Source organism: Sebastes fasciatus, chromosome 4 (genome assembly GCF_043250625.1).
Source record: "Sebastes fasciatus isolate fSebFas1 chromosome 4, fSebFas1.pri, whole genome shotgun sequence".
NCBI lineage: Eukaryota > Metazoa > Chordata > Actinopteri > Perciformes > Sebastidae > Sebastes > Sebastes fasciatus.
Genome location: NC_133798.1, coordinates 17,451,015 through 17,477,585, shown reverse-complemented (window position 1 = coordinate 17,477,585; position 26,571 = coordinate 17,451,015). Strand labels below are relative to the sequence as shown.

Genomic DNA, 26,571 nt, shown 5'->3' with positions numbered 1-26,571 from the left:
TAATGTAAATGTAAATTTGTGGAAGACAGTATTCCAAATGGATAAACTGAATGTAAACAGGATGTAGTATGTATATGCATAATGGGTAATAATAAGTATATGTACACAGAGGTGTAAACAGGAATGTAGCATGTACATATTGAGAAGATTTTCATATTCTGCTATATTTAGTATGTTTCCATTCAATCCTTTATACATATACATGTAGACACACATATAGGACTGCAACTAACAATTGTTTTTCTAATTGATTATGTTAAATATTTTCCTGATTAATTGTTTATTCCATAAATTCAAAGACATTAGTGAAAAATACCTGTCGTCATTTCCCAGAGCCCTAGGAGATATCTTGAAATTGCTTGTTATGTTAGATCAACAGTCCAAAACCCCAAATATTAAATTTACAAAACATGGAAAAGATGCAAAACCTCATATTTTAAAGGTACATTGTTTAGGATATGGGGCAGCTAGTGGTGTGGTTGCAGTTTGCAACCAACTGAGAACCCCTCTGCTTACTCCTCCCTTTCAAAGACTCCGTAACGTGAGCCGCCAAGAGCAAAAACATGGTAACGCCCTTCTTCTTTCGCTCAGAGGCCATCCTTACCATAATAACACTACTTTAGGAGCAATGGAAGTCAGACGGCGGCTGGCGGTACCACGGTTTAGCCCCCTGCGGCTCACGTTACCACAGTTTCACAAGAGCGTCGGAGAACTAAGATACACGTTACTACAGGTAACGTAAAAAGTGAAAGGCTCTCTCTAGAGCCAGTGTTTAGTTTGTCCATTCTGGGCTACTGTAGAAACATGGCAGAGCAACATGGAGGACTCTGAAGAGGACCCGTTCCCTATGTAGCTATGAAGGGCTCAGTCTAAGCTGAAACACAATGATTCTTAGTTTCATTTGATTATACACTAAAGAACACATATTTGTGAATATTGTATTCAATTTCTGCTAATAGATCCTCGAAATGTTACGCACTGTTCCTTTAAGAAGCTGGGCCCTGAGAGCATTTGGCATTTTTCCTTGAAAAATGACTTAAACAATTACTTGACTATCAAAAACGTTGCTTAATTTTCTGTCGATTTACTAATGGATTAATATACTAATTGTTTCAGCTCTACACACATACACTAATTAACCTAATGCTTTAGGTTGAAACACAATGTAAACAGCCCCACTCCTGACTGGCACACTGCTTGATATGGCAGTGTTTCATGTAGCGACTTTGTCCTGCTTTTTGTTGGATGTGAGGACCTGAAACACATATGTACATTTTTTATAATAAAACAGGCTTCATGACATATTTTATACTTCCTATAACACATAAATTGTACGTGTACAGCTTATGCAAGTTTTGAGTGTGACTTGTAAGATGAATTCTTGGCTTCTTTTTTTTATTTCTGTCACATATTCACTCCCCGTCAATCTCTTGGAGGTTTTCAGAAAGGTTTTCTCTGACTCTGTTTGGGCTCATCACCTTTTAATATGACATTCAGTGACACCACATTTCTTGGCCACTTGACAGATGAATGTCTCTGTCTGTCCTATTCTCTGCTTGTCTCTTTCTGCAGAAAGATGTCGGTACACTCATTACTTATTTCTTCTGTGGCAGCAACATGAAGTAATATGAGCCATCAGAAAAACTCCTGTGGGTTAAACTGGGTTTACTGGGCACCTGTGGGGCTGACTAACTTTAGCAGAGACAGAGAAGTTGGACGGATAGATGTTTGAACAACCCATACTATAATACCACACTATCCTAATAAAACACACTTGTACTCACTGAATTCAAAGAAAACATCTGCCCTTTGGAATATATATGTAAATGTATGAATAACATGCACCCCATGCTTTCAAATGTAATCACCAAAAATAAAACATTTTCTTTATTTGGGGCCGATATGAACAAACAATGATCTGAAATTCAAATGATGCTACATTGATCAATATGTCGCATATATACACATTACTATAATTTAATGGGTAATATGTAGGAACAATATATTTCCACAGGAACACTTCCTTGTTATTAGTGTGATTTGGTGGCATAGGGAACCTTCTCGCCTGCATTGTCACATGCGTAATGTCCCCTGAAAGAAGGAATGGGACCCTATCAGCATATCCAGTGGGTAAAATCTAGACAGCAGTGGTTACCGTGACCAGAGAGATTGCTGTGAGCTCATTGAGGATTGCTTCGTGAGGACGGAGAGCCCTCTGACAGATAGTGTTGCCTCTTTCCTCATAACCATTGGCTGATTTGTGAATATTGTTCCCCTTTGCTTTAATCTGCTGTGTGCTGTGAGGCGGAAACTATTCCCAGAAGGCTGCTGGAGGGGACTGTTAATTTATCTCCTGTGTATTAACAGTGTCTTTGGCACAGGAGAGCGCACTCCGACCTTCTCTTCACCAAAGCAAACAGGGGGAGCGTTGACCTGCGTTGACCCAAAACCTTGAGATGGACTCTTTTAAACGATGAGCTCGGCGATCACGCCTCTCACATTCCCCCGCCCTGACAGACGTTTATCAAGGGATACATAGCCCGTTATCCCCTCGTGTGTCGCTGTAGACCTGATGGGGTCCCTTGTTTAGGTTCGATATCTGATCAACAATATACGCTGAGCGGATTTCTCCACCGGACAGAAGACATATTTGTATGAGGGTGTGAAGTCCTGTGATGCTTCGGTTCAGGGTCACAGCAGATTTGTTGTCCCACATGAGTGGTGAGGATGGCCCGCAGCTATACGAGGTCAATCAAGCATAACAACAGACGAATCAATAAAACACCACGTCCAAGATGTATAATCTCATTAGATGGCCGCTACAAAGAAATACGGCCCTTACATGATTATGCAGTAGTTTTTGTCCGCAGTGTGGACGTAGAGCTCGGATTTTTATCGCTTGTTGACCCTGGTTTGTCCGTCCTGATCGATGCTTTTGTGTGAAATGTTTTGATGCTTCAGCGGTTGTACCAAATGTGTAACTGCAAATCTTTTCTGAGGATTTTAAATTCTGCTTGGATATGAAACTTTCTTATCGTGTCCCATTGATTAAAGGTCAGGTCATTCAGACAGTCAAATACTGAATGGCTCTCTGTGTGTGTGGACCGGTGTGCCTCCAGCAGAAAGAGGTTTTCAAGATGAATCTGTGCAGAAGAGTTCTTTGTCATAAGCTCCGTCAAACAGACGAGGTTGCCATGGTGATACGACCATTTTCAGAAAACTCATCGTGGAGAAGTGCCTGTGGACCCCAACACTTTATCATCTGACATTCAATAATTTTGGTGTTGATTATAACTGGAAAATCAATGGCTATCCTTTGGGATATAGAGCGCTGGGGAGACTGACAGCAACAGCGACCTGTTTATTTATTCGTTTCTGGGTCCAAGTGTGCAAATCAACAGGGACATTTATATTTTACTTGATAACCTCCAAGATCAGGTGTAATTGAGGACGCTCTATGACAACATTTTTAACAGACACAAACTAATTTAGTGTTTTTCACGGTGTATGAATGGGAGAAGTAACCGTGTCTGGTCTCAATTTGATATTCTGATTGTCAATCTTATAACCGTGTGAAATATTTTCCTCATTTTCTAGTATTCTTAGATCAAGATAAAAATGCGTATAGACTTGGATTTTTTCTGTCAGATAACAGAGGGGGAAACAATCAGACATTTCAGTTGTTTGTGAAATAGTTTTTTTGCTTTGTCTTTTGTGGACATCCTTCTTTAAAAAAAATAATTATACTCATACTCGTCAAATTGTCAGTCTCCTCAAACGGAGATGAACCACAATGACTTGGTTCAAAGCAAAAATGAATGAAGTGCATGTGTGTGTTCTTCAAACATCGGCACTTCTGCATTGGCTTTACATTTCAGAACCGGAGATTGCCCACTGATCCCAACTCTTCTAGATTACACTTTAAATAAATAGTAAAACATATAAATAAAATATAAATTTACATAAAATAAACTCCCATTCCCATTTTATAAAATGTTCTGGCTGTATTTAATTTTTTTCCAAGCGTAAAAAAGAAATGGGATGTTTGAGCTACGAGGGAGGGAGGGAAGGAAGGAAGGAAGGAAGGAAGGAAGGAAGGAAGGAAGGAAGGGGATTAGGACTCTTGCAAAGGCAGTAAATGCAACAGCATCTGCTCTAACTGCTGTTAGGACCTCAAAGTTAACTCCAACAATAGCAACAAAGGGACGAGGCTGTAAAGGGACATTGTGTAAAACCACTTACCTTGATAGTTTTTAAGTTTTGAACAAGAAAGGAATACATGTGTGTGGTCCATCCAACAGATGTTACTCACAACTACACACACACTTATCCAGATGTGTTATGTATGTTTTGGAATAACAGCACATGTAATTAAAGATGGTTTTATGATTTGCCAAATGGATGCAAACGCAACAGACTCTATTGTGCTACAGGACATGAAGCTGTATTTGTCGTAGACAACATTGAAACGCTACCCATCAGACACTATCTGATCCTGTCCCCTAAATTGGAGTGCCAACACACCAGCATGCAGCACAGCATGTTAAATCACACATCTCCCTCTCTTTCCTTTTGGTTGTCGTCTGCTCTCGTTTTCTTATCAGGAGGACAGAAAATAAGATTCCTGCCCCCTGGGTATCATCATAATTCCAAACTAATCTGTGTGTGGAAAAACACGCGTGTGATCCATCTGCAGGTCTGTTGTTATTACCACCGGATCAGTCACCATTCTCATTCTGGAGCATTGCAGTTTAGGTGAAGGTTTTAAGCTGATCCTCGGGCGCACCGATGACTTTCTCCTCACCCGGCACGGCAAGGAATAGAATTCACCAAAAAAAACGCATATAGGAAATGGAGGTGTGTTTGTGCACCCACCAGGCGCTTGGAGGAGCACAATGGACAAGCCCATCACAACAGAAATTATAGAGTACATAAAGGGTGCCAGTGGCGGCCCGTTGCTGCGCTGATGTAGAGCAAACACAAATGTCTGACTGGATTGAGATGTACTTTGTTTGTTTTTCAACTTTTCTAAATCTCATTATTTTTGCCTCGCTGCTTTGGAGCATGGAGCAATTACATCAGTTGATTTTAGTAAACCTTAATACCAAGGTCATATTACCAATGTGCATGGCAGATTGCGCTATTACTTTAAAACTACAGATTGAAAATAAAATGACTGTTCAGCGGGAGATGTCTGCGTTTTCTGTATTTAATCTTTTCCATCAACATGTAACTTTTAGGATCCAATCTTGCTGCCAGAAACTCACGAAACAGATTTCAATTATTTTTTTTTTCCACTTTGTCACCTTGAAACTATGACTGAAATCAAGCTGTACACCATATAATATCCACACACCTAGTGTCCGCTGGCTGACTGGATATATGTTAAAGCTGCATTAATTGTTATTATACCTCCCCGCTGGCGACAGCCATGGCCTTGAGTGAATTTCTTCTGATTTGGCACAAACGTCCACTTGGACTCATGAATGAACTGATTAGATTTGCTGGTCCAAGGTCACTGTGACCTCACAAAACACGTTTTTGATAATTATGACAATTTCACACAAATGTTAAACATGATAAAATCATGAAGTAATGACATTTTGGACAGACATGGATGTAAACTGCAACTTGACTGGTTGGCGGAGGCATACAACCGCGAGGCGGTAATTCTAGTTTTTGTCCACTTGGGGGCAGCGGGACAAGCTGAAAACACATGTGACATATATCACCGTTAGGCCTGGGCAAATGTGACGATATATATCATTTAAAACAATAAAAGTCTATTGTATATATTTTTCTATATTGTTTATTTGTTATTGCGATATAGGCTAGGACCTACATTTATTTCTGCTCTATAATGTCGCTTAAACCGGTTATGTTCATTTTGCACTCAAGTTCTTAAAATTAGAAAATCAGTAATCAGTACTTTTCCATTTGTCAGGTATTTAATTAGAAAAGACTATTTATTTATTGAATTTCCAGACAACATGCTATATACTGTATATAGTTATAGAGATATGAAATGACCTATACCGTGATATATCCAGAAGATTTTGGCCATATCGCCCAGCGCTAATCACCGTATAATGTTTTTATGGCTAAGCTGAGCAACATTAGCATTCAGTTGGAGTCGTGTTTTTGGCTCCCTGATGAATGTAAATCCAATATTCATTTTCTTTTTTAGCTCTGTTTTGGGCTCTACCAACTCCTGAGAAAGATATATGGCTTCATGAAAGTTTTCAGTCTGGAAAAACCAAAAGAACAAGCTAAAAGGCGAAGTAGAGACCCATAGAGCTGCAGTTAGTTGCTACTCTTCTGTGAGTTTGTCTTTCACATCACAAATAGTCATTTGATCCACTGTTGTAGCTTTAAGGTTGCTCAAATGCATGCTTGACAGTGTTTGACCCATCCTTCAAACCTTTGCTGGATGTGCTTTATGTAACCTTGTTTGAACATGACATTGGGAAAGAACATGAGGACGCTGGTATTGTGTCCCTGAAATGAGATGACCTGTTGGCGACATTGCCTCAAAAGGCCTCGCGTAGGACACAATAAGAGATTGCAGGTTTTTCTGTTTATGCTAGAATCAGCATAAGAGTTGAATAGATGGAGCAGAACAGGTTTGAATCTAACCCGTTTGCCCTCTGAGCTGATTGTCTCTATAGATCTGCTTTCTCTCTTCAGGAGCACAAAACTCTCATCCACAATCAAAGGTGTATTGACTGCGTATTGACGAGTGCTCAGCCAGCAGTGGGCAGAGTCTGAAATCAATGACCTGCCTGTTGTACATGTTTGCTTCTTGTTGTCAGTGAGAATTGCCACCTTGAGCTTCCGTGACAATACACAAATTGATTAACCCTCTTTACTTGCTCTTAAACATGTGTTTCAAATATTAAAACTAGGGCTGTCAAAGTTAACGCAATAATACGGCGTTAACGCAAATTCGTTTTAACACCACTAATTTAGCGCATTAAAGCAACTTGCGATTTTTAGGTTGTAGTAGGCTCAGTTTAAAGCTAGAGTGAAGATACATCATATGAAACTATAAAAAAACGTAATTATTCCACTGGTAACAACCTTTTCATACAAGCTTATCGCAAAGGAGGCTAAATAACGCTCCAAACTTGCACTAAATTTTGGCGAGGAAAAACTGTCATGGCCTTTTTCAAAGGGGTCCCTTGACCTCTGACCTCAAGATATGTGAATGAAAATGGGTTCTATGGGTACCCACGAGTCTCCCCTTTACAGACATGCCCACTTTATGATAATCACATGCAGTTTGGGGCAAGTCATAGTCAAGTCAGCACACTGACACACTGACAGCTGTTGTTGCCTGTTGGGCTGCAGTTTTCCATGTTATGATTTGAGCATATTTTTTATGCTAAATGCAGTACCTGTGAGGGTTTCTGGACAGTATTTGTCATTGTTTTGTGTTGTTAATTGATTTCCAGTAATAAATATATACATATATTTGCATAAAGCAAGCATATTTGCCCATGTTAAGAGTTCAATTCAATTTATTTTTATATAGTGTGAAATCATAACAGAAGTTATCTCAAGACGTTTTACATATAGAGCAGGTTTTAGACTGTACTCTATAGTTTAGAGACCCATCAAGAGATCCCACCAAGAGCATTGCACCGGAGCACGCTGTGGCCAGGAAAAACTCCCCGTTTAGCGGGTAGAAACCTAGAGCAGAACCGGGCTCTGGGTGGGCGGCCATCTGCCACGACCGGTTGTTGGGGGGTAGGGGGGGAGAGAGAAAGAGAGAGAGAGCGCACAATAATAGCACAGCAGCTGTAATAACTAATACAAGTAGGACTAATAACAAAAATCAATAGCAGTGGATGTAAAAGAGTGATAATACAACTATTGGAATTGATATCATTGGGTCGTCCTCAGATGGGCTTTCCACCGGAGCTTCCAGCTGTCTCGGTCCTCCATACATCAGAGTATTAAATACTTGACAAATCTCCCTTTTAAGGTACATTTTGAACAGATAAAGAAATGTGCGATTAATTTGTGATTAATCATGGACAATCATGCAATTAATCGTGATTAAATATTTTAATCGATTTGACTAATTAAAACATGAAAAATGTCTGGATCCATCAGCTATTGAAATTTAATATACAGAAAAGCTATTAAAAAGGCAATTCAGTGAGTTTTTGCTATTTTTTCTGAACACTAAGATGTAAAGTAGCTGCTCCACTGTCTGCTCCACTCATGCCCTCCTTGAAGATGGAAACACAGATTAGATTTCCTATCTCAGCAGGTCTATCTGAAACTACACCTAGGAACTCTGAATTTATCACCATATGTCTTTAGTATTTATTATTTCTTTCTTTTCTTCTTCGGTGTCGTCTCAATCGGGTGGCTTTGTAATCCTTTCAATGCCCAGTGGAGGTTTATACAGCGGGGGATCTCTCTGGTCTTGTTACTGTATGTCAGATAATATAATAAAAGGGTGGAGCCCTGCACACGGAGGGATTGTATTCAGCCGCAAATATCATTAAACACCTCAGGCAACAAGAGCAGGCAGACCTATGCACCCCTAATGTGTCTCTGTTAGATCTACAGATATACGGCGCATGCTTCACAGCTCTGCTCGAGTGCTTTATGCATCTGAAATGATTCCTATTCATCACGGGGTGGCAGGGGGAATCTTAACAGCCATCGAGGCTAAATATACGGGAGCCAACGTTTTCACCTCCGTTTCCCCCAGAACTGCAGGGAAGCTGGTGCAGCAGTAGCGCAGGATGTCCTGAGGGTGTCCTGCCACGCGGGTGGTGTCGGGGTCATGGTGTCATGTGGTTGTGAGTGTTTTCACGGCAGCAGTTAGTGCGGGCTACACACTCTCCAGCCTGGGGTTGAATGAATATGAGAGCAGGCCGAAGTGTCAAGCAGAGAGAGTAGCGGGAACGTCTTGTCTTTCACTCACCGCTCCAGTTATTCCCCTCTTCTGCTGCAGCTTAAAGCGTCAAACTGTTTCCTCTATGAAAAGGTCACTAGTCTTACATGTTTAAACTGATGTAGTGCTTATTACTCATTCACCAAAAACATACTTATGATAGGCATTTCTGACATGCCGCCAAGAAAAGTGCACAGCTAAACTGTAAGGAAAATGTTATTCCAATTAAGGGTGGGTGTTATGGATAAAATAATGGTGCTACGTGTCATTTTATATCGGGATACTGATGCAGCTGCTCGAGAATTCAATTAAAGGGGCTGGTAACACTCAAAGGGCATTTACCAGGCAGGGAGGGTCTAATGATAAGACGTTATTGGGAGGGAGGCATATTTTTCATAAAATAAAATTGATTTAACCATGCAATAAGAAAGGCTAAATTACAACAACATAAGGTTGCTGTTTAGAGCACTCATATAAGAACGTAGCACTAGCAGACTTATGAACAATTCTTTGTCAAAGATCAGCAGGGGGAGGCGTAGAAACAGCTGTTTGCGACATGAAGCTCTCTCTCTCTCTCCACAAAAAGCTAGCAGGCTAAGAAACCGAAATGTTCTGTCCTTCTGTCTATCTCCTCCGCTCTGTTTCAGTACTACAGATAGTGTCGTAAATGTCTAATTGCATAGCAGCAGTCAGTGGGAGTGGGTGACGTTTAAAGTACAAGTCTTGAAAAAAAAACATAAATACAATTCAGGCTTTTATTCATAAAGATATTATATCTGGCTCCAAACGTTACCCCTCTGTGGTCTATGCTCTCAGGGATTTAAATATTTGGTTACACCGTAGTGATTGATATGGAATTGATATCTCAGAGTTTCATGTTGTCCATATTGTAAATAGTTTCATGTGTACTTATTGACGTAATTGATTGGCTCGACCTGGAATTCACACCTTGGTTGAATCAGGTCTTTATACGGACTTTCTTGGTCACATGTTGAGTGTTTCCTGACGAACGCTTTATTGTAGTAAATAAATTGTCTTTTTTGGGAGCGTCTATTCAGTATGTGGGTGTCTTTTTTTCGCTTGAGGATTTTGCATTATGGGAGCACTTTTGGAGCTCTACCAGTGGGCAACCGAAAAGTGAAGCCAATGCTGAAGTGCCTTAAACTTGCATTCTTTCTAACAGTCAGCAGGGGGCGACTCCTCTGGTTGCAAAAAGAAGTCTGATTGTATAGAAGTCTATGAGAAAATGAGCCTACTTCTCACTTGATTTATTACCTCAGTAAACATTGTAAACATGAGTTTATGGTCTCAATTGCTAGTTTCAAGTCTTCTTCAATACAGCATGATGGTCATTTAGTAAATTATGGTCCCATTTAGAGTCAAATGGACCATAAAGCAGGGGATGCTTTAGGGCGTGGCTACCTTGTGATTGACAGGTCGCTACCACGGTGTGGTCTGTGATTTAATCTTAGAGCTTTAACCCTTTCACAGTCTGTTTTCAGTTCATGAAAGTTAATTGTACCATTTTGGTCACTTAAAAATATCTTATTCAGTGTTCAGTTGTACTTAGCTACACCCTCTTGTGTCACTCCTGGTTGCAAAAAAAAGATGGTGACTGCCAAAAACCAAGATGGCGATGGCCAAAAGGCCGAACTTGAGGCTTCAAAACGGCAGTCCACAAACCAATGGGTGACATCAGGGTGACTACGTCCACTTCTTATGTATGGACGATGAGCTTGACCCATACTAGGGACTAAACGTGGATACCTCATCCTGTGATGCTTTGATTTTGATCACTTTTTTTTATCTGTTTGTTGTGAGAACTTTATGGAAGTGCAAGAAACTGTTGATAGATGCACAGATCAGGAAGTCTGCTTTTGGCTTATCCTGCAAAATAATTCCAGAAAAATCATATAGTCCTTTATCACATTGATGTACAAATCCTGTAAACCCATAGTTGCCATTAAACAGTACTGCTTACTGATTTATAGCATTGCCTGAACTGGCCACCAGAGATATTAAAGGAATAGTTATGACGATATAAACTGTATTGAAAAATCTCATACTGCTGTTGTCTCACAGTGTACAGTGTTGTACAGTGTCAACCCATTATGCATATTTCACCCAGACGCAAACACAATCTCTGTATCTGTGTAGACGGCACTCATAGCTGCAACACTCTGACTTGTATTTGATCCTGATCCTACATACGGACAATTTTCATTCTACTCTTTTACTTTTTTTCCTCCTGAGTAAACCGAAAGCTTGGCATATGTCACTTCCTCAGCAGTTTCACAACCAGACAGTGAGAAGCCGGAGCTTCCTGTCTGATGTTGTTTTATCTCCATGCAGACGGGGGGGGATCAGGGTTAAGCAGATTCCATGTAGGATGCCTGCGCTGCGAGATGCGTGCACAGTGTGTCATGTGCCTCTTTGTGTGTGGAAACTCGAAGGTGGTGTGATGTCTGGGTGAAGAGGCTCATTAACTGCAAAACGAAGATGACTTTCATAAGAATGTCAAGCAAGCTATGCTTTGTTAGATTTTACCTCTCCTGTACATGTCACCGCTAATTTATGAGAAACGAGGAAAGGGGGTTTTGATCTTTGCTCCTAAAAAATGTCTACGTTACGGATATCTCATCACAGGTTATTAGCTAGTAGATACATAATGCGGTCTTATTAATAGCTAAACGTAATCACAGGGTAAACAAATAACCCAGCAATTCATAATTAATCAGTGTAATTTGCATGATTTGAAAATAAAGCCACTTTGTGTGGGTAGAAATATCAGTTTAAATAGCTTTTCAGGCTATGAATTAGACTGCCATTATGTTGATTGCTTGAACAGCAACATTGCACGTGTGGCCAACAATTTGCTATTTTTATCCATGGTGGTCATGTTCCCACATGAATTAAAGATTCAAGCCTTTTTAATAATGTATTGTCATTGAGGAAGCTGTTTTGGTTGGCTTCCCACGGTCTTGCCACGCTGGCTTTGAAGCACCCACCTGTGCCTTCGAGCGTGCGGCGCTGGACCAACTCCCGTCAAAGCTGTCACCAGAGGAGTCAGCGGCGGCGATGATTCATTCACAAAAGGGCCTCATTTAATTACTCCCAAATCAGGTCACATGGATACCCAGGAGGAGCGGCTGCTTTGCAGCGGCAGTGCTTCGATCAGATCTGAGCCACGCGCCGTCACATCACAAACCACTCTCGGATCCCCACGGCTCTCCTCTCACGTGAGCAGGATTTCAATCTTCAGCGCTCACACCGCGGAGATTTCCACCCACCTGGTGTGTCAGAGCCGGCCTAATAAACCTGTTTATGTATTAAGCACTGTGGGGACACTTGATATTCCTGACAGACATTGCCACGGACAAGTAATCACAGCAATAACCGCTTCTTATTAAATCGCCAGCTATGTTAAGATGCTCTCTTGTTTGTTGTCAAGGTTACCATAAGCTCACTCAAGTGTTGGAATACAGACATCTCTTCCGCTGATCCCCCTCTTTTCTGCCCCAAATCTAAGCTTCATGAGATTTAATAATACTCATCTCATATTTGTGAAATATCAGCTTCTTAGATGACGAGCGTCTTTTTTCACCTAAGCCGCTGCCGGGAGCTTCCCTGACAATAGTGGTGATTGGCAGCCGAGATCGTCTTGAAAAGTTGCTGTCAGAGTGGAAATGAAAAATACGCTCCGTGTTTCACCCACTTTAAAAGTCATTCAGATGGGATGCGTGTCAGGTCGTTGAACCAGATGCAGCGGAATATTGAATTGATCCAACTTGTGTGCTCCGCTGAGTGACGGACGGCGGTATTTATCCCGGGACAAGAAATCGATACAAATACAGTTTGAGGGTACTGATTGTGACTTCATATTCCACACTGGCAGCGTCTTGATTAGTTGAGTTTTCGTTGCTCGTTTTGTCGTTGTGTGTCGGAGACGGAGAGAGAAAAACTCTGTGTGAGCATTAGGCAGGGATGTCTGTGGGCACGAAGGGTTTACAACTCAACCATATACCTACATTGCACACTTGGCTGAAGGTTGTACCTCCGGGTTTTAAGGTGAGCTCAAATATCAGTTTGTCAAAAATGCAATTGAAGAAACCTCAAAATACACCCATCACGGTGAGGACAAATCGCTTCTCCATGCCCAGCGATGTGAGGCCCATTAACTGAGAGAATGAACACGATTGAGGGCCTGTTTCTACCCGAGCAGGCAAAGGGCAGACCGGATGATGAACGACCGCTGGACAGTAGGAAAGGACAGCGGAGAAGTAGAAAGGACATGAGAATGAGACGGAGTCAGTGCTCATCTTATGAAATATACTCTTTAGCTGCTTTCATTTTCCATATAAATGTTAAACAAAACAATTTATTGAGCAAGTTTCTTATATTGATCGCATAAAACGTCTACCAGGGATGGGCAAAGAGACAAATTATACATCCAGCACCACTTCACCTTGTCAGAAAGTAAATGGTTTTACTAAATGTATCTATAATGTGCCAATCTTGCCCTGAGGTTGCATTGGAAATGCAGTCTCAGGTAAATTCACCCTGTCACAATGTAAAACTTGCGGCCATAAAGCACCTCGGGAGAGCTTTTATCAGTCTTAATGCACTCTTTAAAGAGCATCCTTCACTCTGCATGTCCCATCGAGAGGCGCTGCTTGACCGCAGGCAGAAGCTACTGTATCAGTCTTGCTGCACTGATGATGAGAAAGACCATTTGGGTGACCGATGAGCGTCTTAACCTTAAGGGGTCAGCGGGTGCAACACCACAGAGTGATGGTCATCCAGACCTTCAGTACACGTCTTCACGTGTACTGATATCGGATTGGGTACCGTCAGCACATTCTGGGTCTAATATTTGGCTTTCTATGCAGGGAGGACATTGTATTCGACCCTTGATGGTTTTCCATCTGTGCTGACTACTGACAACGAGACGGGTAGTCCTTCTCGCTCACAAGCGCTTCATAGCTTTCAGTCGCAATTTCAGAAGACTGCCTCTGACTCACATTTCCTTCACAGTCCATTGTACCGCAAGCAAACATAGCACCCCTGTTCATCAAATGCAATATTATGCCCCCGCTCCCCAGTCTCCCAACAAGACCCTTTGATGTCAAATTGACACTTTAGTGAACAGCCCTTCATGGATTTGATATTGCCTGGCAACTGCAGAAAACTCACTCCTTGTGGCTTCTTCAGGATGAGGAGCGGATGGTTGCGAGGACGGTTTGGGCGGCAGAGAGGAAGAGGAAGGATGGTGGATGGTTTTAACCATAATGGTGCTGTATGAAATACGCGTGTGTGTGTTTGGCTTGCCTCCAGGCAGTGCAGCAAAATTAAAGCCCAGAAAATCGGATTATGGAGTCCCCCGGGGTGGGATGCCCAGTAGCCAGCTGATGAGCGCTCATCTACTCTTAGCTGTATTCTGCACAGCGAGCCCCGCCGTTGGCTTGGAGGCCAATTTGTTAACAATTATTGCTCGTTAGTGAAGCTTCCTGCTAGTGAACGGGGGTTCCATGGCAGAGACAATAGCCAAGGTCTATTGTGTCACAATTATCACAGTTTGAGGGAAGGCAGTGGTTGATGTATCGTCTCTGAAGTCTCTGGCTTCGCTGATTGCCAATTTGCTGCGAGGACTCCCGTCATCAGTGACACCTGTAGTGTCTACTCACTTATAAATATGCAGTAAATTGTGTTTCCTCTTATAGTATGCCAGCCGGTGTCAATTCATATTTCACTTTCAAGATAGTCGGGCACTGCAACGTTGAGGTCCATTACTCCAGAAATACTATACATGGTATTGTGGTGATTTATAATGCTCAATCTCTCATCTTTTAATTGTAAGATAATACAATTACTCTGCAAGTTATTTTCTCAATTAATCAATTAGTTGTTTGGTCTATAAATTGTAAGAAAACAGTAAAAAAAATGGCCATCACAATTACCTAGGGCCCAAGATGATGTCACCAAATTGCTCGTTTTGTTTACTACTAATTGTAATTGGTTAACCTTAAAAAAGAATGCAAACCGATTGCCTTAAATAAGTAAGTAAAGTAAGTCTTTGACTACGTAGTTATGTGGTCATGGGTTAAGTAGAATAGGTATTGTATATACTAACGTAATGTTAACTAATGCTTGTTTGGTGTAGTACACTTACACTTGAGTTTGAGTAATTAAAAAAAACCTGCATAATGACTTGACTTAGTATAGACTACTGATAATTACTATTTCAAACAACTAAATCATTTCAACTGCAACATTTCAAGACTAAAGATATTACGTTTATTATCACATAATACACAGAAAAGCAGCAAAATCTGAAAAAATACACAATTTTGCTTAAAAAAAAATACCCCAACGATTGTTGAAATAGTTGACGGTTATTTTATAAAAATATAAGCAATGAGGAAACCTACATGGGGCTCCAATTTATAATTAATTTCAATAATGATTGGTCTGTTAATCACTTTTATCAATAAATGTATTGTTTAGTCTATAGAATATCCCAAAATAATGCAAAATGCCAAAGGTGAAGTCTTAAATTTGCTGACCAACAGTTCAAAACCGAGAAAAGCAGCAAATCCTCACATTGGAGCGGCTGGTAACCATGAAAATGTCATCCATTTGTGCTTATTAATGCTTCGGGCAATTATTGATTATCAAAATTGTTCAACTAATGATTGATTTACTAATTATTTCAGTACTAAACCCGTTGCCATAGTTCTGCTTGATTTCTCCTGAATCAATGTGGTTCCGTATTTCCTTCAGAAATAAACACTATACTGTATATCAACACATCCTCCACTCGTGAAACAGATGAACACTGAGTGAATAGCCTCAGATGCAGGTACGTAGGTTACCCGTAAGATTTAGAGAAGCCCCTCTGCTCACAGCCAGCCCTGCCTATCTACAGTACCTTACAGATATCTGCCTGTCTACCTCACAGGCGCTGCTCACACAAAGGAGCTTATTGTATAACTGTGCCTCAGTTTTAATGAACCGGCGCTCCGGCTCTCATGCACTCCTCCCTCTCTGTCCGTCCCCTCCCTGCTCCCGCCTCCCTCATGAATATCAACGTCCACCTCCTCATTATTCATGAGCTGGTATCGGCGTGGTCATGTGCGCCGACAACCGAGGAGGAAAAAGGGGGGAGTGTCTCAGCCAGCGAGAGTCACAACTCCAGGCATGCGAGTGTGTGCATGTGTGTGTGTGTGAGTCTGTGAAACAGAGGAGAGAGGAGACACACCGGCTGATGCTGCTACTTGTACCACTGCTGAAGCTGCTGCCACATCTGAACCCCTCATCTGTTAGACTCAGCTGGAGCTCTCTGTTCCCTTTGAGCTGACGTCTGTGTGTGAATGGGATGCCTGAAAGAGATGCCTGCTTTAAGGAGTGACTGATGAGAACCAGCGCTCCGGTGTGGAGGGTGACCCCCTGTGTCCGTACCACCAGCACCACCACCGCCACTACTCGGGGAGAATTGGACGCCTGGCGTTTCCACGACGACTATAATGGGCTGCAATCTGTGCACTTTACAGAAGCGAGAGGAACACTACAAGCTGCTGTATGAGATTGCACAGGTGAGCGGAGGCACGGCTGACTCTGGCATCGATTGTGTGTGTGTTTTGTTGTGTGTGATGCATTGTGCGTGCTGCTGTGCTGAGAGCAGTAACGGCTGCTGCTGCTGCTTGTTTTGTAAAAAGGTTCCTTGTTTTAGAGGTTAATACTCTAAATGAAAGTGAGGCATGGAGAGAGAGATGCTTCTTGCTCACCAGCAGATGTGTTTTGAGTAATGAGCACTTGCTTAGAGAGCAGCTAGTGTGCAGCCAATTCATCAAATAGTAGCACCTGAGTGCATGAAGAATATTTCACATGATGTATTTGTGCCTATTTGTGAGTCCTTGGGTGATGTTCAGAACGTGTCACTGAGCATAATTTCGTTAAAAGTTTTCACTGTGAGACAGTTCAGCAGATTCTTGGACTTCTTAGAGAGCACTTGGTCTTAATGGTGTTGATCTCAGCACACAAACGCAACATGCAACTCTTACAGTTTCAGTTTGACTTCTGACGCAACTGCAGGATAATCATGCATTTTTCGGAGAAATTCTTGCTTTTCTATGTATAATTAATTCTGTCCATTTAGCGAGTTAACAGACAAATAGGCAGAGGGCAACGTCTAGAGGTTGTGGGTAAGCAGAAGAGATAAACAGCCACCTCCAGTCTCTCCATCAGCCCTCTTCCTGTGACAGGCTAATAACTGTGAAGCTCAGTGTCTCCTGGAAGTGAAGTAGTACTCACCACCCCCCCCTCCTTCCAGTAGCGCCTAGCTGCCTTCACGCCACTGTGATCACAGCCTCATTAGCCGTTTTATACAACCATCCTGTGCATTAATTAGACGTGAAATGTGTCTCCTTACCCTTGTGAAAAGACGGGATGAGAGGAAGTGGGGGGAGGTAAACTAGCTTTGGGTTAACCACTGCTGCCTGTAGCTTTCACCTCAACTTGAGACTGTGCCAAACTCTGGCGGTGGATGTTGTCCATCATATTTTGGTACTGCAGGAATGATGGGAGAAGCTTCTAGATCAGCACTAAAGGAGGTTGCATTCACTAATGGTGTGTTTAATATTAGCAGACAGACAGAATTGCCCAGGGACCATGAAGGATGAATAGGTAGCCACCGGAGTGCCTGCCTTGCCTCTCCTCACGAGGACCATAAAAATAGTGCTGTCTCGGTGCTTATCTCGGCTTTTGCGCCTCTCTCCGCACCAGTTGTTAAGAAACGGCGTTGACTCCTTTTCCTCGCGGTTTAGCAGAGGGGCTCAGGATCCGCCAAGTGGGCCAGTCTCCAGGGCACACTCACTGTTGACAGGAGGCTCTCTGGCATGTCTGTCCACCCACTGATATACTGAGCCGGTTCAGGCGGGAGCTGCAATATCAGCACCTACTTGCTGATCACCACTGTGGGAGGGAAGGCTGGGAGGATGTAGAGCATGGAAGATAAAGGCTGGGGTGGGAATAGAGAGTAAGCCGTTAAAGATAGTTGTTAGAGAGCGGGCTAGGGAGGAGAGAGGGTAAAAGAGAAATTAAGGGAAGGAGCAAAGAGGTGAAACCTCACTACTGCGGGGAAAAGAGGAGAAAAGATGGAGAGGGAGGAAGAGAAGTAGACTTTTGGGTTTAGTTTTATCAATAAAAAACATGTAAATCACAGAAAACCCCCTCTTCTCACAGTCTTGCATGCACATACTCGTGCACACTCTCACACGTCCGCAGAGACAACAAAACAAGCAGTACACCCTCTGCAACGGCACAGCAAATGCATAAAAACAGCAACACATCAGGCAGAAATAAAAAGGGAGGGAAGACAGACTGGGAGGAAAGAGAGTCTCCTCCAGGTAGCAGAGCTCTCCCTGCAGCTATAGAAGTGTGTCACCGTGTCTTTGTGGTCAGGAGGAGTGTGTGTTGTGACAGCAGGAAGCTGCGCTCACACCGGCCGGCATCCTAATCCTCTTTCTCCTATATTGTCTCATCTGTCCAGCTTGCTCACTCTCACTCCTCCTTGCTCTGTCTTTTCTCTCCTGTCTCTGCTATCCAGGAAACACACACACCTAGACATACACGCACACACTCGCCACTCTTCTCTTGTGATTATGCAGAGTCGGTGAACGGGTGTATGCAAATGAGGCAGAAGCGGTTTGCCGGTGTCACAGCGTGACTGACCGGCCCTGCGGCAGGTTTGATTCGAGGAGCCGGAGTCATTCACAGTGGTTGGTTTAGCCACCTTCCTCCCCTTGCCTTCACACTCTGAAACAATTTTGACACTCTCCCCGTCTGCCTGACCCCACTAGCTGTGGGAGATTTATGACTATCCGGCGCCCTCACTCTCCCTCCGTTCCCTCTTTCTCTCTGTTCTCTCGGCCGCGAGTGTTCTGCATGGAAATGTGCTCACCTTTCTCTGCTGGAACTGCAAAGCTATCTCACAGTGCTGACATTTTTTATTTATTGTAGCAGCTTTCTTGCCTGGACAAGAGGACACAGGAATCTCCCTGTAGACTTGCTCTTTCTCTCACTTTCCATACTCCCACTTTCATATTTTTATATAGGGTTGTTCCGATACTGCCCAAAATTTGGAATCAGGTGTCGGTGAGCACGCCAGTCTATGCACCAATCTGATATAATAATTTATGATATTGTTATTAAAAACCAGCAGCCTTCACTGCATGGATGTATAAAGAGAACTGGATACAGCAATGTAGGCGGGCTCCCGTTCATTCCTATGAAAGTTTTTTTGGTGGCGCATGAAACCAAAATGGCTCGACTTCCGAATGGAAAAGTATCCGGATCTTCCGGCGATCTTCCGTATCCATTTGGCCCACAGAGCAGGAGCAGTAGTGTCTGCTCGGTCAGTCACATGAGTCGGTCACGGGGTCACAGCCGTCACGCTGTCGTCACGGCTTACTAACTCCGCCTCCCAGCCCTTGCTCCAGCCTTGATCTGGGTCTCATTCACATGAGCGGAGGAAGTGAAATAACTCTGGATTTGGCTATTAGTGCATTTTACAACTTTTAGGACCTAATGGTTTAAATAAGGGCTATTCAAGTGTTCATACTGGGAAGTTGATTTACCTCCAAAAAAATTATCTGCTGAGTTACAGACGTCTCTTTCCCAATGTAAGTCTATGAAGAAAAGTCTTGTAGGGTCCATTGGCGTGACGGACACAGAAGTTGTAGTACCACCGTTTGGCCACTACGGAAATTGGCATCAACGACCAGCGCTCTTCCTGGGGGCTTGCATCACTGTTGTGCTGTCGCCATGGATGTATCATGGCTGCCACCGGCAACTACTGTTTTAGAGCAGCGAAGAAGAACCGATTGCAGGTAGTTTGTACCGTGACTATAGCAAACAACAACAGTGTGTTGCTAGTGGCGAGTGTAACGGTATTCAGAGCGAGAAAAATGTCAGCCATTTGGCAATATTTCACAGTGGAAAACCCAACAAGTAAAACAGCGATATGTAAAGTATTTAAGGTTTCTGTTTCGAGGGGTGGCAGTAGTGTTGCCAATTTCAACACCAGCAATCTTATAAAACATTTGAAGACACATCACGTGAAAGAGCACGGCGACTTCACCAAGGCAAAGGGGGAAAAAAGGACAAACCGCAGTCCAACGACAAGATAAATTCCACTTATATTTATCACGCTGGTATCGGATTGGTACTCCGTTTCGGCCGATACCGCCTATCAGGTATCGGAATCGGTATCGGGAAGGAAAAATTGGTATCGGAACATCTATTTTTATACTTACTACTGAGCATCCCTTGTGCATCATTCTTTCTCTTTTTTTGCTTCCTCTGATCTCTCATCATCTTTGATTACATTTATTTCGACCTTTGCTCCAGCCTGCTCTCTGCTGGATTCCACTCCAGTTAACCTTCTAGTGATTGTCCTCTGTGCGGAGCTGAAGAAGTAGAAAGGTCTTTCTCATTTTTGGTCAACAAGGATGAAACCTTGTTGAACCCGTTGACCCGAGGTTCAGCGGCTCTCACTCTACCCGACTCTTCCAGCTTGCGTTCTTTACCAGGCTGCTGCTGCTGCTGCTGCTGCTGCTGCTGCTGCTGTTCGGGCCATTTTTTGCACACAATAACATACTGTAGTTGATTCGCTCTGTGATCTGGCAGAGCTTTGTAATTCCCATTGTGTCCGTGAGCTCCCCCTCGTGAGTGTCACACATTGTGTGTGCACCGCTGAAGCCCAGTGATGTGTGGCTTTTTTGGGGCTAATTAGCAGGATGGCAGATGTTGATGAGAGGAGCAACGCAGTGTAGCTCAGTTATGTGGATCGGATGAGATTTCTGCAGTGTGTGTTTATGCATTAATGGTCTATGTTGTCTTTTGACTAAAACCTTTTTTTTACAATCAAAACAGAAGGAACCAAAAATTAATCTTCCTATTGTTAGCGCGAATGATGAGCCACCACTACTGTAGGTTACAGTAGCAGCCAGCCACTGTTAATAATGCTGGCTGATGAATTGAGTACAGACTCACTACATTTCATTATCTTGTTTTGTAATTTTCCAATGAGCCTGGCTTTCCTTTTTGTCACTAGAAGTTGTGAAGGCAGCATAGCCAGTTTTTATAAGTTGTATTAGACGGGAGCAGAATCACTCTCCGCTGCATTTGAGAAATAAATGGAAAGCAGCTTCCCAGCTCAATGAGGCACAGCAGCCCCTGATAACTTGCTGATGCATATGAATGAGAATGAGGCGTGCGCGCACACACACACAGAGGGAAACAAAAACACAGTCTTGTGAATATATAGTGAATATTCTAACTATAAATCCAGAAAGCTGTGTTTATGAATTTTAGTGTGTGACAGCTCTCAGGAGGGCGCTGTAATGGAATCTCAGAGTTTCGCGATGTCATGTTGAGCAGTGTCACCAGGAAGACATGATGGACGGACGGACAGACAGACAGACATTAAGTGAAGCAGATCTGGAATTCATTTGTTCCCGGGGTGAAGGCCGATTCCCAGCGGGGTGGATGTGCCGTTCTGTTTGCTGGTAACACCACATGTGAAACCTGTGGACCGGAGACGGTCTAAGGAGGACACAGCTGACTTGATGCTCCTGCTTCTGCGACACCAGCGGCTATGTGTGTAATGGATTCAATAAAAGGTTGAGCAGCTATCACAAGAGCCAGGCTTTCTGAGAAAAGGGTTGGCAAGCTCCAGTGGGCTGCATGGATCATCACATACAGAAAGCCAGCATGTACATTTGTTTTATCTGTGTAAGCAAGCGCATTAGTTTTGCATTTAGTCTAAAGAGTTGTAAAGTGGGAGAGGAGGAATCTCAGGTGTCTAAAGCTCTGAAAGTAAAAGTTATTTTTCTGCTTAGACAATGTTAGTTGACTCACAGTTGGAGCACTCCCAAAGCTTGAATGGTGAAGGAACTCTCCCTGTTGAATCAAGTGACATTTAATATTGATTATGCTGTTCGTCAAGGAGGAATACCGGGACCTATTCTCTTTTCTATATATATATGCTCACTCTTTTTGTTTTCCGCTTAACATCGTTTTAATCCTGTTTTGTGAAGCAATTTGAGCTGCATCTTTGCATTGAAGGTGCTGTACAAAAAGGTTATTACTACTAAATAGACTAATGGACTGTATATAAGAAGTGGACGTAGTCACTATGATGTCACCCAATGGTTTGTGGACTGTTGTTTTGAAGCCTCGAGTTTGGCATATTGTCTGTCACCGTCTTGGTTTTCGTCCGTCCCCATCTTGTTGTCTTTACAACTTTGTCTTCGCAGTTAGATGCTGCCAGATCCTACACACTGCACCTTTAATTGTGAGGATTTCCTGCTGATTGTAAATTAAATGTCTTGGAGTTTTGGACTGTTTGTTGGTCATTTGAGGGCGTCACCTTGGGCGTTAGTGAAAAATGCCCATCACAATTTCCTATTTTCTGACATTTTATAGAGCAATGAATCTGCTAATTGACAAAATAATCAGTCAACTCATAACGAAAAAAGTGTTAGTTGCGGGCTTATTATAAAATAGGAATTCATATTGGAGGAAAATACTTCAGCAGTCCTCCTACTTCACCTCTATGAGTATACATGTTCCTGCGATGGCTTTGATGGTCCATTAATGCTGTCGAAACCTCGCTCTCTCTCCCCCACCACATCTCCAGACAGTTAGCTACGACTGCTCTCATCCATCTTCTTGTCCCATTATGTTTTTTTGAAGGATGTCCCTCAACCATTAAAATTGATAGGAGTGAAGAAAGAGGGGGAGGAGAGAGGAAACATACTGCTTGATTGATCTTGTGTCGACTCAGGAGAGATTAGCCACAAATATAATCTGGGCTTCAGCACTGCTTTTACGATTCCCAAGCAATACCGAGGTCCATATTTTTGAGGCTGTCTTTAGGTAAATGGACAGACAGATGGACAGATGCATACACACACAAATCCTTTTCATGGCTTGCTCATATAAAGAACCATATTTCTGAGTCAGCCCCAATCCCCATCATCAGTTCCAGTGCTTCATCCCACAGCCTCTAACCATGAGCCGGATCTGTCAGCCAACCACGTTTGATTACAACACAAATGGATGTCTGCGAGCTCTGCCGCTGTCTGTCTCGGGGTTCCCTGCAGCTGAAATTGAGATCTAAATATGCTGAGATGATCTTTTTCCACTCTGGCTGTTTACAAAGGATTAGTATTTACGTCCTCACTTTATAGCTCCCCCCTCATCTTCTAATGCTATTCCCATCAGGTGGAAGACGCTGCAGAGAGTGTTGCATAACCATAACCTCACACCTGACTGTGTAACCGATTTCACATTTAGTGTGAATCACACATTCAATCGCTTGACTGTGTCTGTATAATGTGTAGCAAATAGTTTGCTTTTAAACACAATGGGCCTCATGCAAGAACATTTTCGTATTCTCGACTTAACTTTTGCACCATGTGCTTGTACGAGTGTACCACGTCAGATTCAGCAAACACTCCTAACTTCAGATAACTGCGTAAACGACCCGTTCAAGCATGATGAATGCCACCTCTGGGTAAATGACAGCGCCTTCCTGTTGATCTTATTACTGTATATACAGAGACAAATTAACATTTACTTAGTGCGTCATCTAAGTCATTTTGCATTTTTCTTGCATGAGGCTCAAATGTTGTTTTAGATTAGAGAAAAAGGAAGGAAGTTAAAATCCAGATCACACATTTTGTGTGCGCTGTACTTCTCGGATACAGATGATGCCACATTTGCCACGAGACATGAAGTCAATGGGTTTTATCAGTCAGTCCACTAAATCTCACCGTGGAGGAGCAGGAGGGATTTAAGAGGGAGTTGATGAATTGACCTTTTCCTTTTCATCTGTTTCTTATCTCAATAAGAACCCAGCTGACCTTTTCAGCCACGTATCAGGTCTCCGGACCCCCCTTGTCTCCTTCCTTCCGCCTCTCCAACCCAACATGAACATACACGTAGCTCCTCAAAATAAGTTCTGTCGTGCTTCTGTCTTTGCTGATTTCTCTGATCTCACTCAAAGCTACACCAAGGAAGGGCTGCACAAACAAACCATGACATGTCATTTACCTCAGGGAGCTAAAGCTGTTTATCAGAGTACAAATTTCTCTACATCTCCCTGCTGCTGGGTGTCGGATGTAGAAGTGCTTGTTTTGGCTGTTTGCTGTTCTAAGGTGTTCAGACAGGCACCGTGATAGGAGGTTATCATCTAATATACGTGCACAGAAACAACAAGAAACCAATTATAGAGGCAAACAAAGTCCTGGAGGACATTATAGCTACTCATTCACCTTCCCTTTTTGCTTATTTTCATCGCCTCATTAATTCATCGGGATAAAAGTAATCTCACTTTGGGTAAATCTCACTTTCGCGGATGAGGATGACATCAGCGTGGCGTCATCCATGAATAACACCGAGCCTTGTCTTACTGCGTGTTTTACTCTTGCATGCTAATCGAGATCAAAGGCCGTCAACTTCAATCAGACTGGAGGAGCGACGAAGAAAATGAACTACATGCCTGAGTATCTCAATGCCAATCCCCGGTGAACCACAGCGTCTATTTAATGAATTGAACCCGTTGTGAGATGACTCAGATGTTGTGTTTGTGTGTGTAAAGAGCTGGGAAACAGCAGGTTACTGTGACTGGGGGGTTATAAAATATTTTCTTGCCTCTTCTTTTTGTTTGTCACCATACCTCTGCTGGTAAACAAAGGACAAAGGAGCCATATTTCCCTGGCCCCATTATGATTAGCCATGACTCATTGCCCTCAGTATAACTCAGAACGTGACATAATGCATTTCAGAGCAGCTATTTTATTCCCTTTACACGCACGCATCTCTGGTGTGTGCAAGCATGGTTGTTAATTGGAAATATGAGTGTGTGTGCATAGATGAGAATTATTTGTGTCTAAATATGTTTGTGTCTGTGTGCGTGATTGCTGCAAATATGTGTGTCTGTCTGTGTATGCAGTCGCTTTTATGGGAGACTTTGCACTGTTAAATTCTGCTCTCAACTTCTGTGTGTGTGTATGTGTGTGTTTGTCATGTGTAGAGTGAGAGCAGACCTTGACAGCTTGCGCTTTTCCACTACAAACATTGGTGAAAACAAAGAGCTATGGGATACACACAGGGGGTTGTGCATCTGCATCCAGGGTGCCTCTTAGCTGATTATCTGAGTTTAAGCAGGCAGAAGGGCCCTCATTAATTTATTGCAATGCACGAGAACGCATCTTCCCTCCTTCTCCTCCCAATTAGTGGGGATTGTATGCTGGTAAGGAAAATTTCAGCTAGAAACACACGTAACAACTACGACGACTGAAAAAAACAAGTTTTCAAGGCTTTAAGTTTGGTAGATAATGTTTCACAATCAACTTTTACCAGGAGTGATGGGCTCCAACACAAGCATACATACAACATACATTTTCTACCAAAGTTAGAATGGTTTTGTTTTTTTACACATAGTAGTATTTGTACTTTGTCTGTGCTCTTCTCATTGGTTTTGTCAGCATGGTCTTATTGGAAAAAGGTGATCAGAACCAATTAACAAACTGGAATCATATTAGTTGTGGGGTTGTTGTTTTTTTGGCATTGTTGCCAGTGTCGCAGTGTAGGTAGTACTGGTAGTAGTTGTACTGATTTTTCCGCTACTATGCAGCAGGCCAACTTTCTTGGCATTTATTTTTCCCTTCACTCTGTGTTTGTCTCTGACAGGAACGTATTATGAACCACCCCTTTCGGCTTTCAGCAACCACCAGAGAGCTGCCGCTGTCAATCAAATCTGACTAAAGCACACTAACACAGTCCTGAAGAAGCAGATTCCTGAAGTGTTAAACTCTTAGTAATAACTCTTTATAATAACTAACTTTAACTTGGTTTGTTACATATTCATCATGAAAACAAGTTTTCAGTTGGTTGATGATTAATTACTTCTACTTCTTGACTCTTACTAAGTGCTGAAATAATTTTTTCAAATATTAGCGCTGGCTTAGGGCTGGGCAATATGGCTGAAATCAAAGTCATGGGCTGGGTATTGGCAAGAATCTGGCGATACAATACGTATCATGATACAGGGGTTTATGATTCAATATATTGCGATATGTTACAATACTGTTAGCAAGGCGATATATAGTGATTTTAGAAAAACTGTCATAGTATAAAGACACACCACCATATGCACAAGATCTGAGTAAAAACAGTTTACATCCAACATCATAGCACTACTTTGAGAGGGCTCATACACTGAGAGGACGCATATCTTTGCAAATTAAATTAAGTATTGACTGAGTAAATCTTTACATGTAAACTATTAATAAAAAATCAATAGTGTTTTTGAGAATCAATACAGTATCACAAAACATAATATCACGATAATCGGTATTTTCGAAATTTTCTTACACCCCTAGTATTACCAAGAACATTTTTTTTCCCAATATGGCAAATGAAGACAAAATATGTACAACAATTAAATTGATTCTCTGTTACATTTTACATCAGGCAAAATGTGTGAAAGAAAATCCTCCACAACTAATTAAGTTAGTTTTCAATCAAAATGAGCTCGGAATCATTCAATCACATAATTTCCAACAATAATAACACAATGTACTCATATT

The 26,571-nt window shown here is 42.3% G+C and overlaps 1 protein-coding gene across 2 annotated transcripts in view; it reads left to right on the top strand.

The window, feature by feature from the left end:
• LOC141765972 (PDZ domain-containing RING finger protein 4-like) overlaps positions 1 to 26,571 on the top strand; it is a 144,662-nt gene that overhangs the window by 68,823 nt on the left and 49,268 nt on the right. The window contains exon 1 of one of the 2 annotated variants that reach the window (XM_074632357.1): positions 16,296 to 16,506. The exons of the other annotated variant lie outside the window; for it this stretch is intronic. Coding sequence (XP_074488458.1) covers positions 16,438 to 16,506 — 69 coding nt within the window. The 5' untranslated portion in view covers positions 16,296 to 16,437. Of the gene's footprint in view, positions 1 to 16,295; positions 16,507 to 26,571 lie in introns of those variants that run through there. 2 annotated transcript variants of the gene reach the window in all.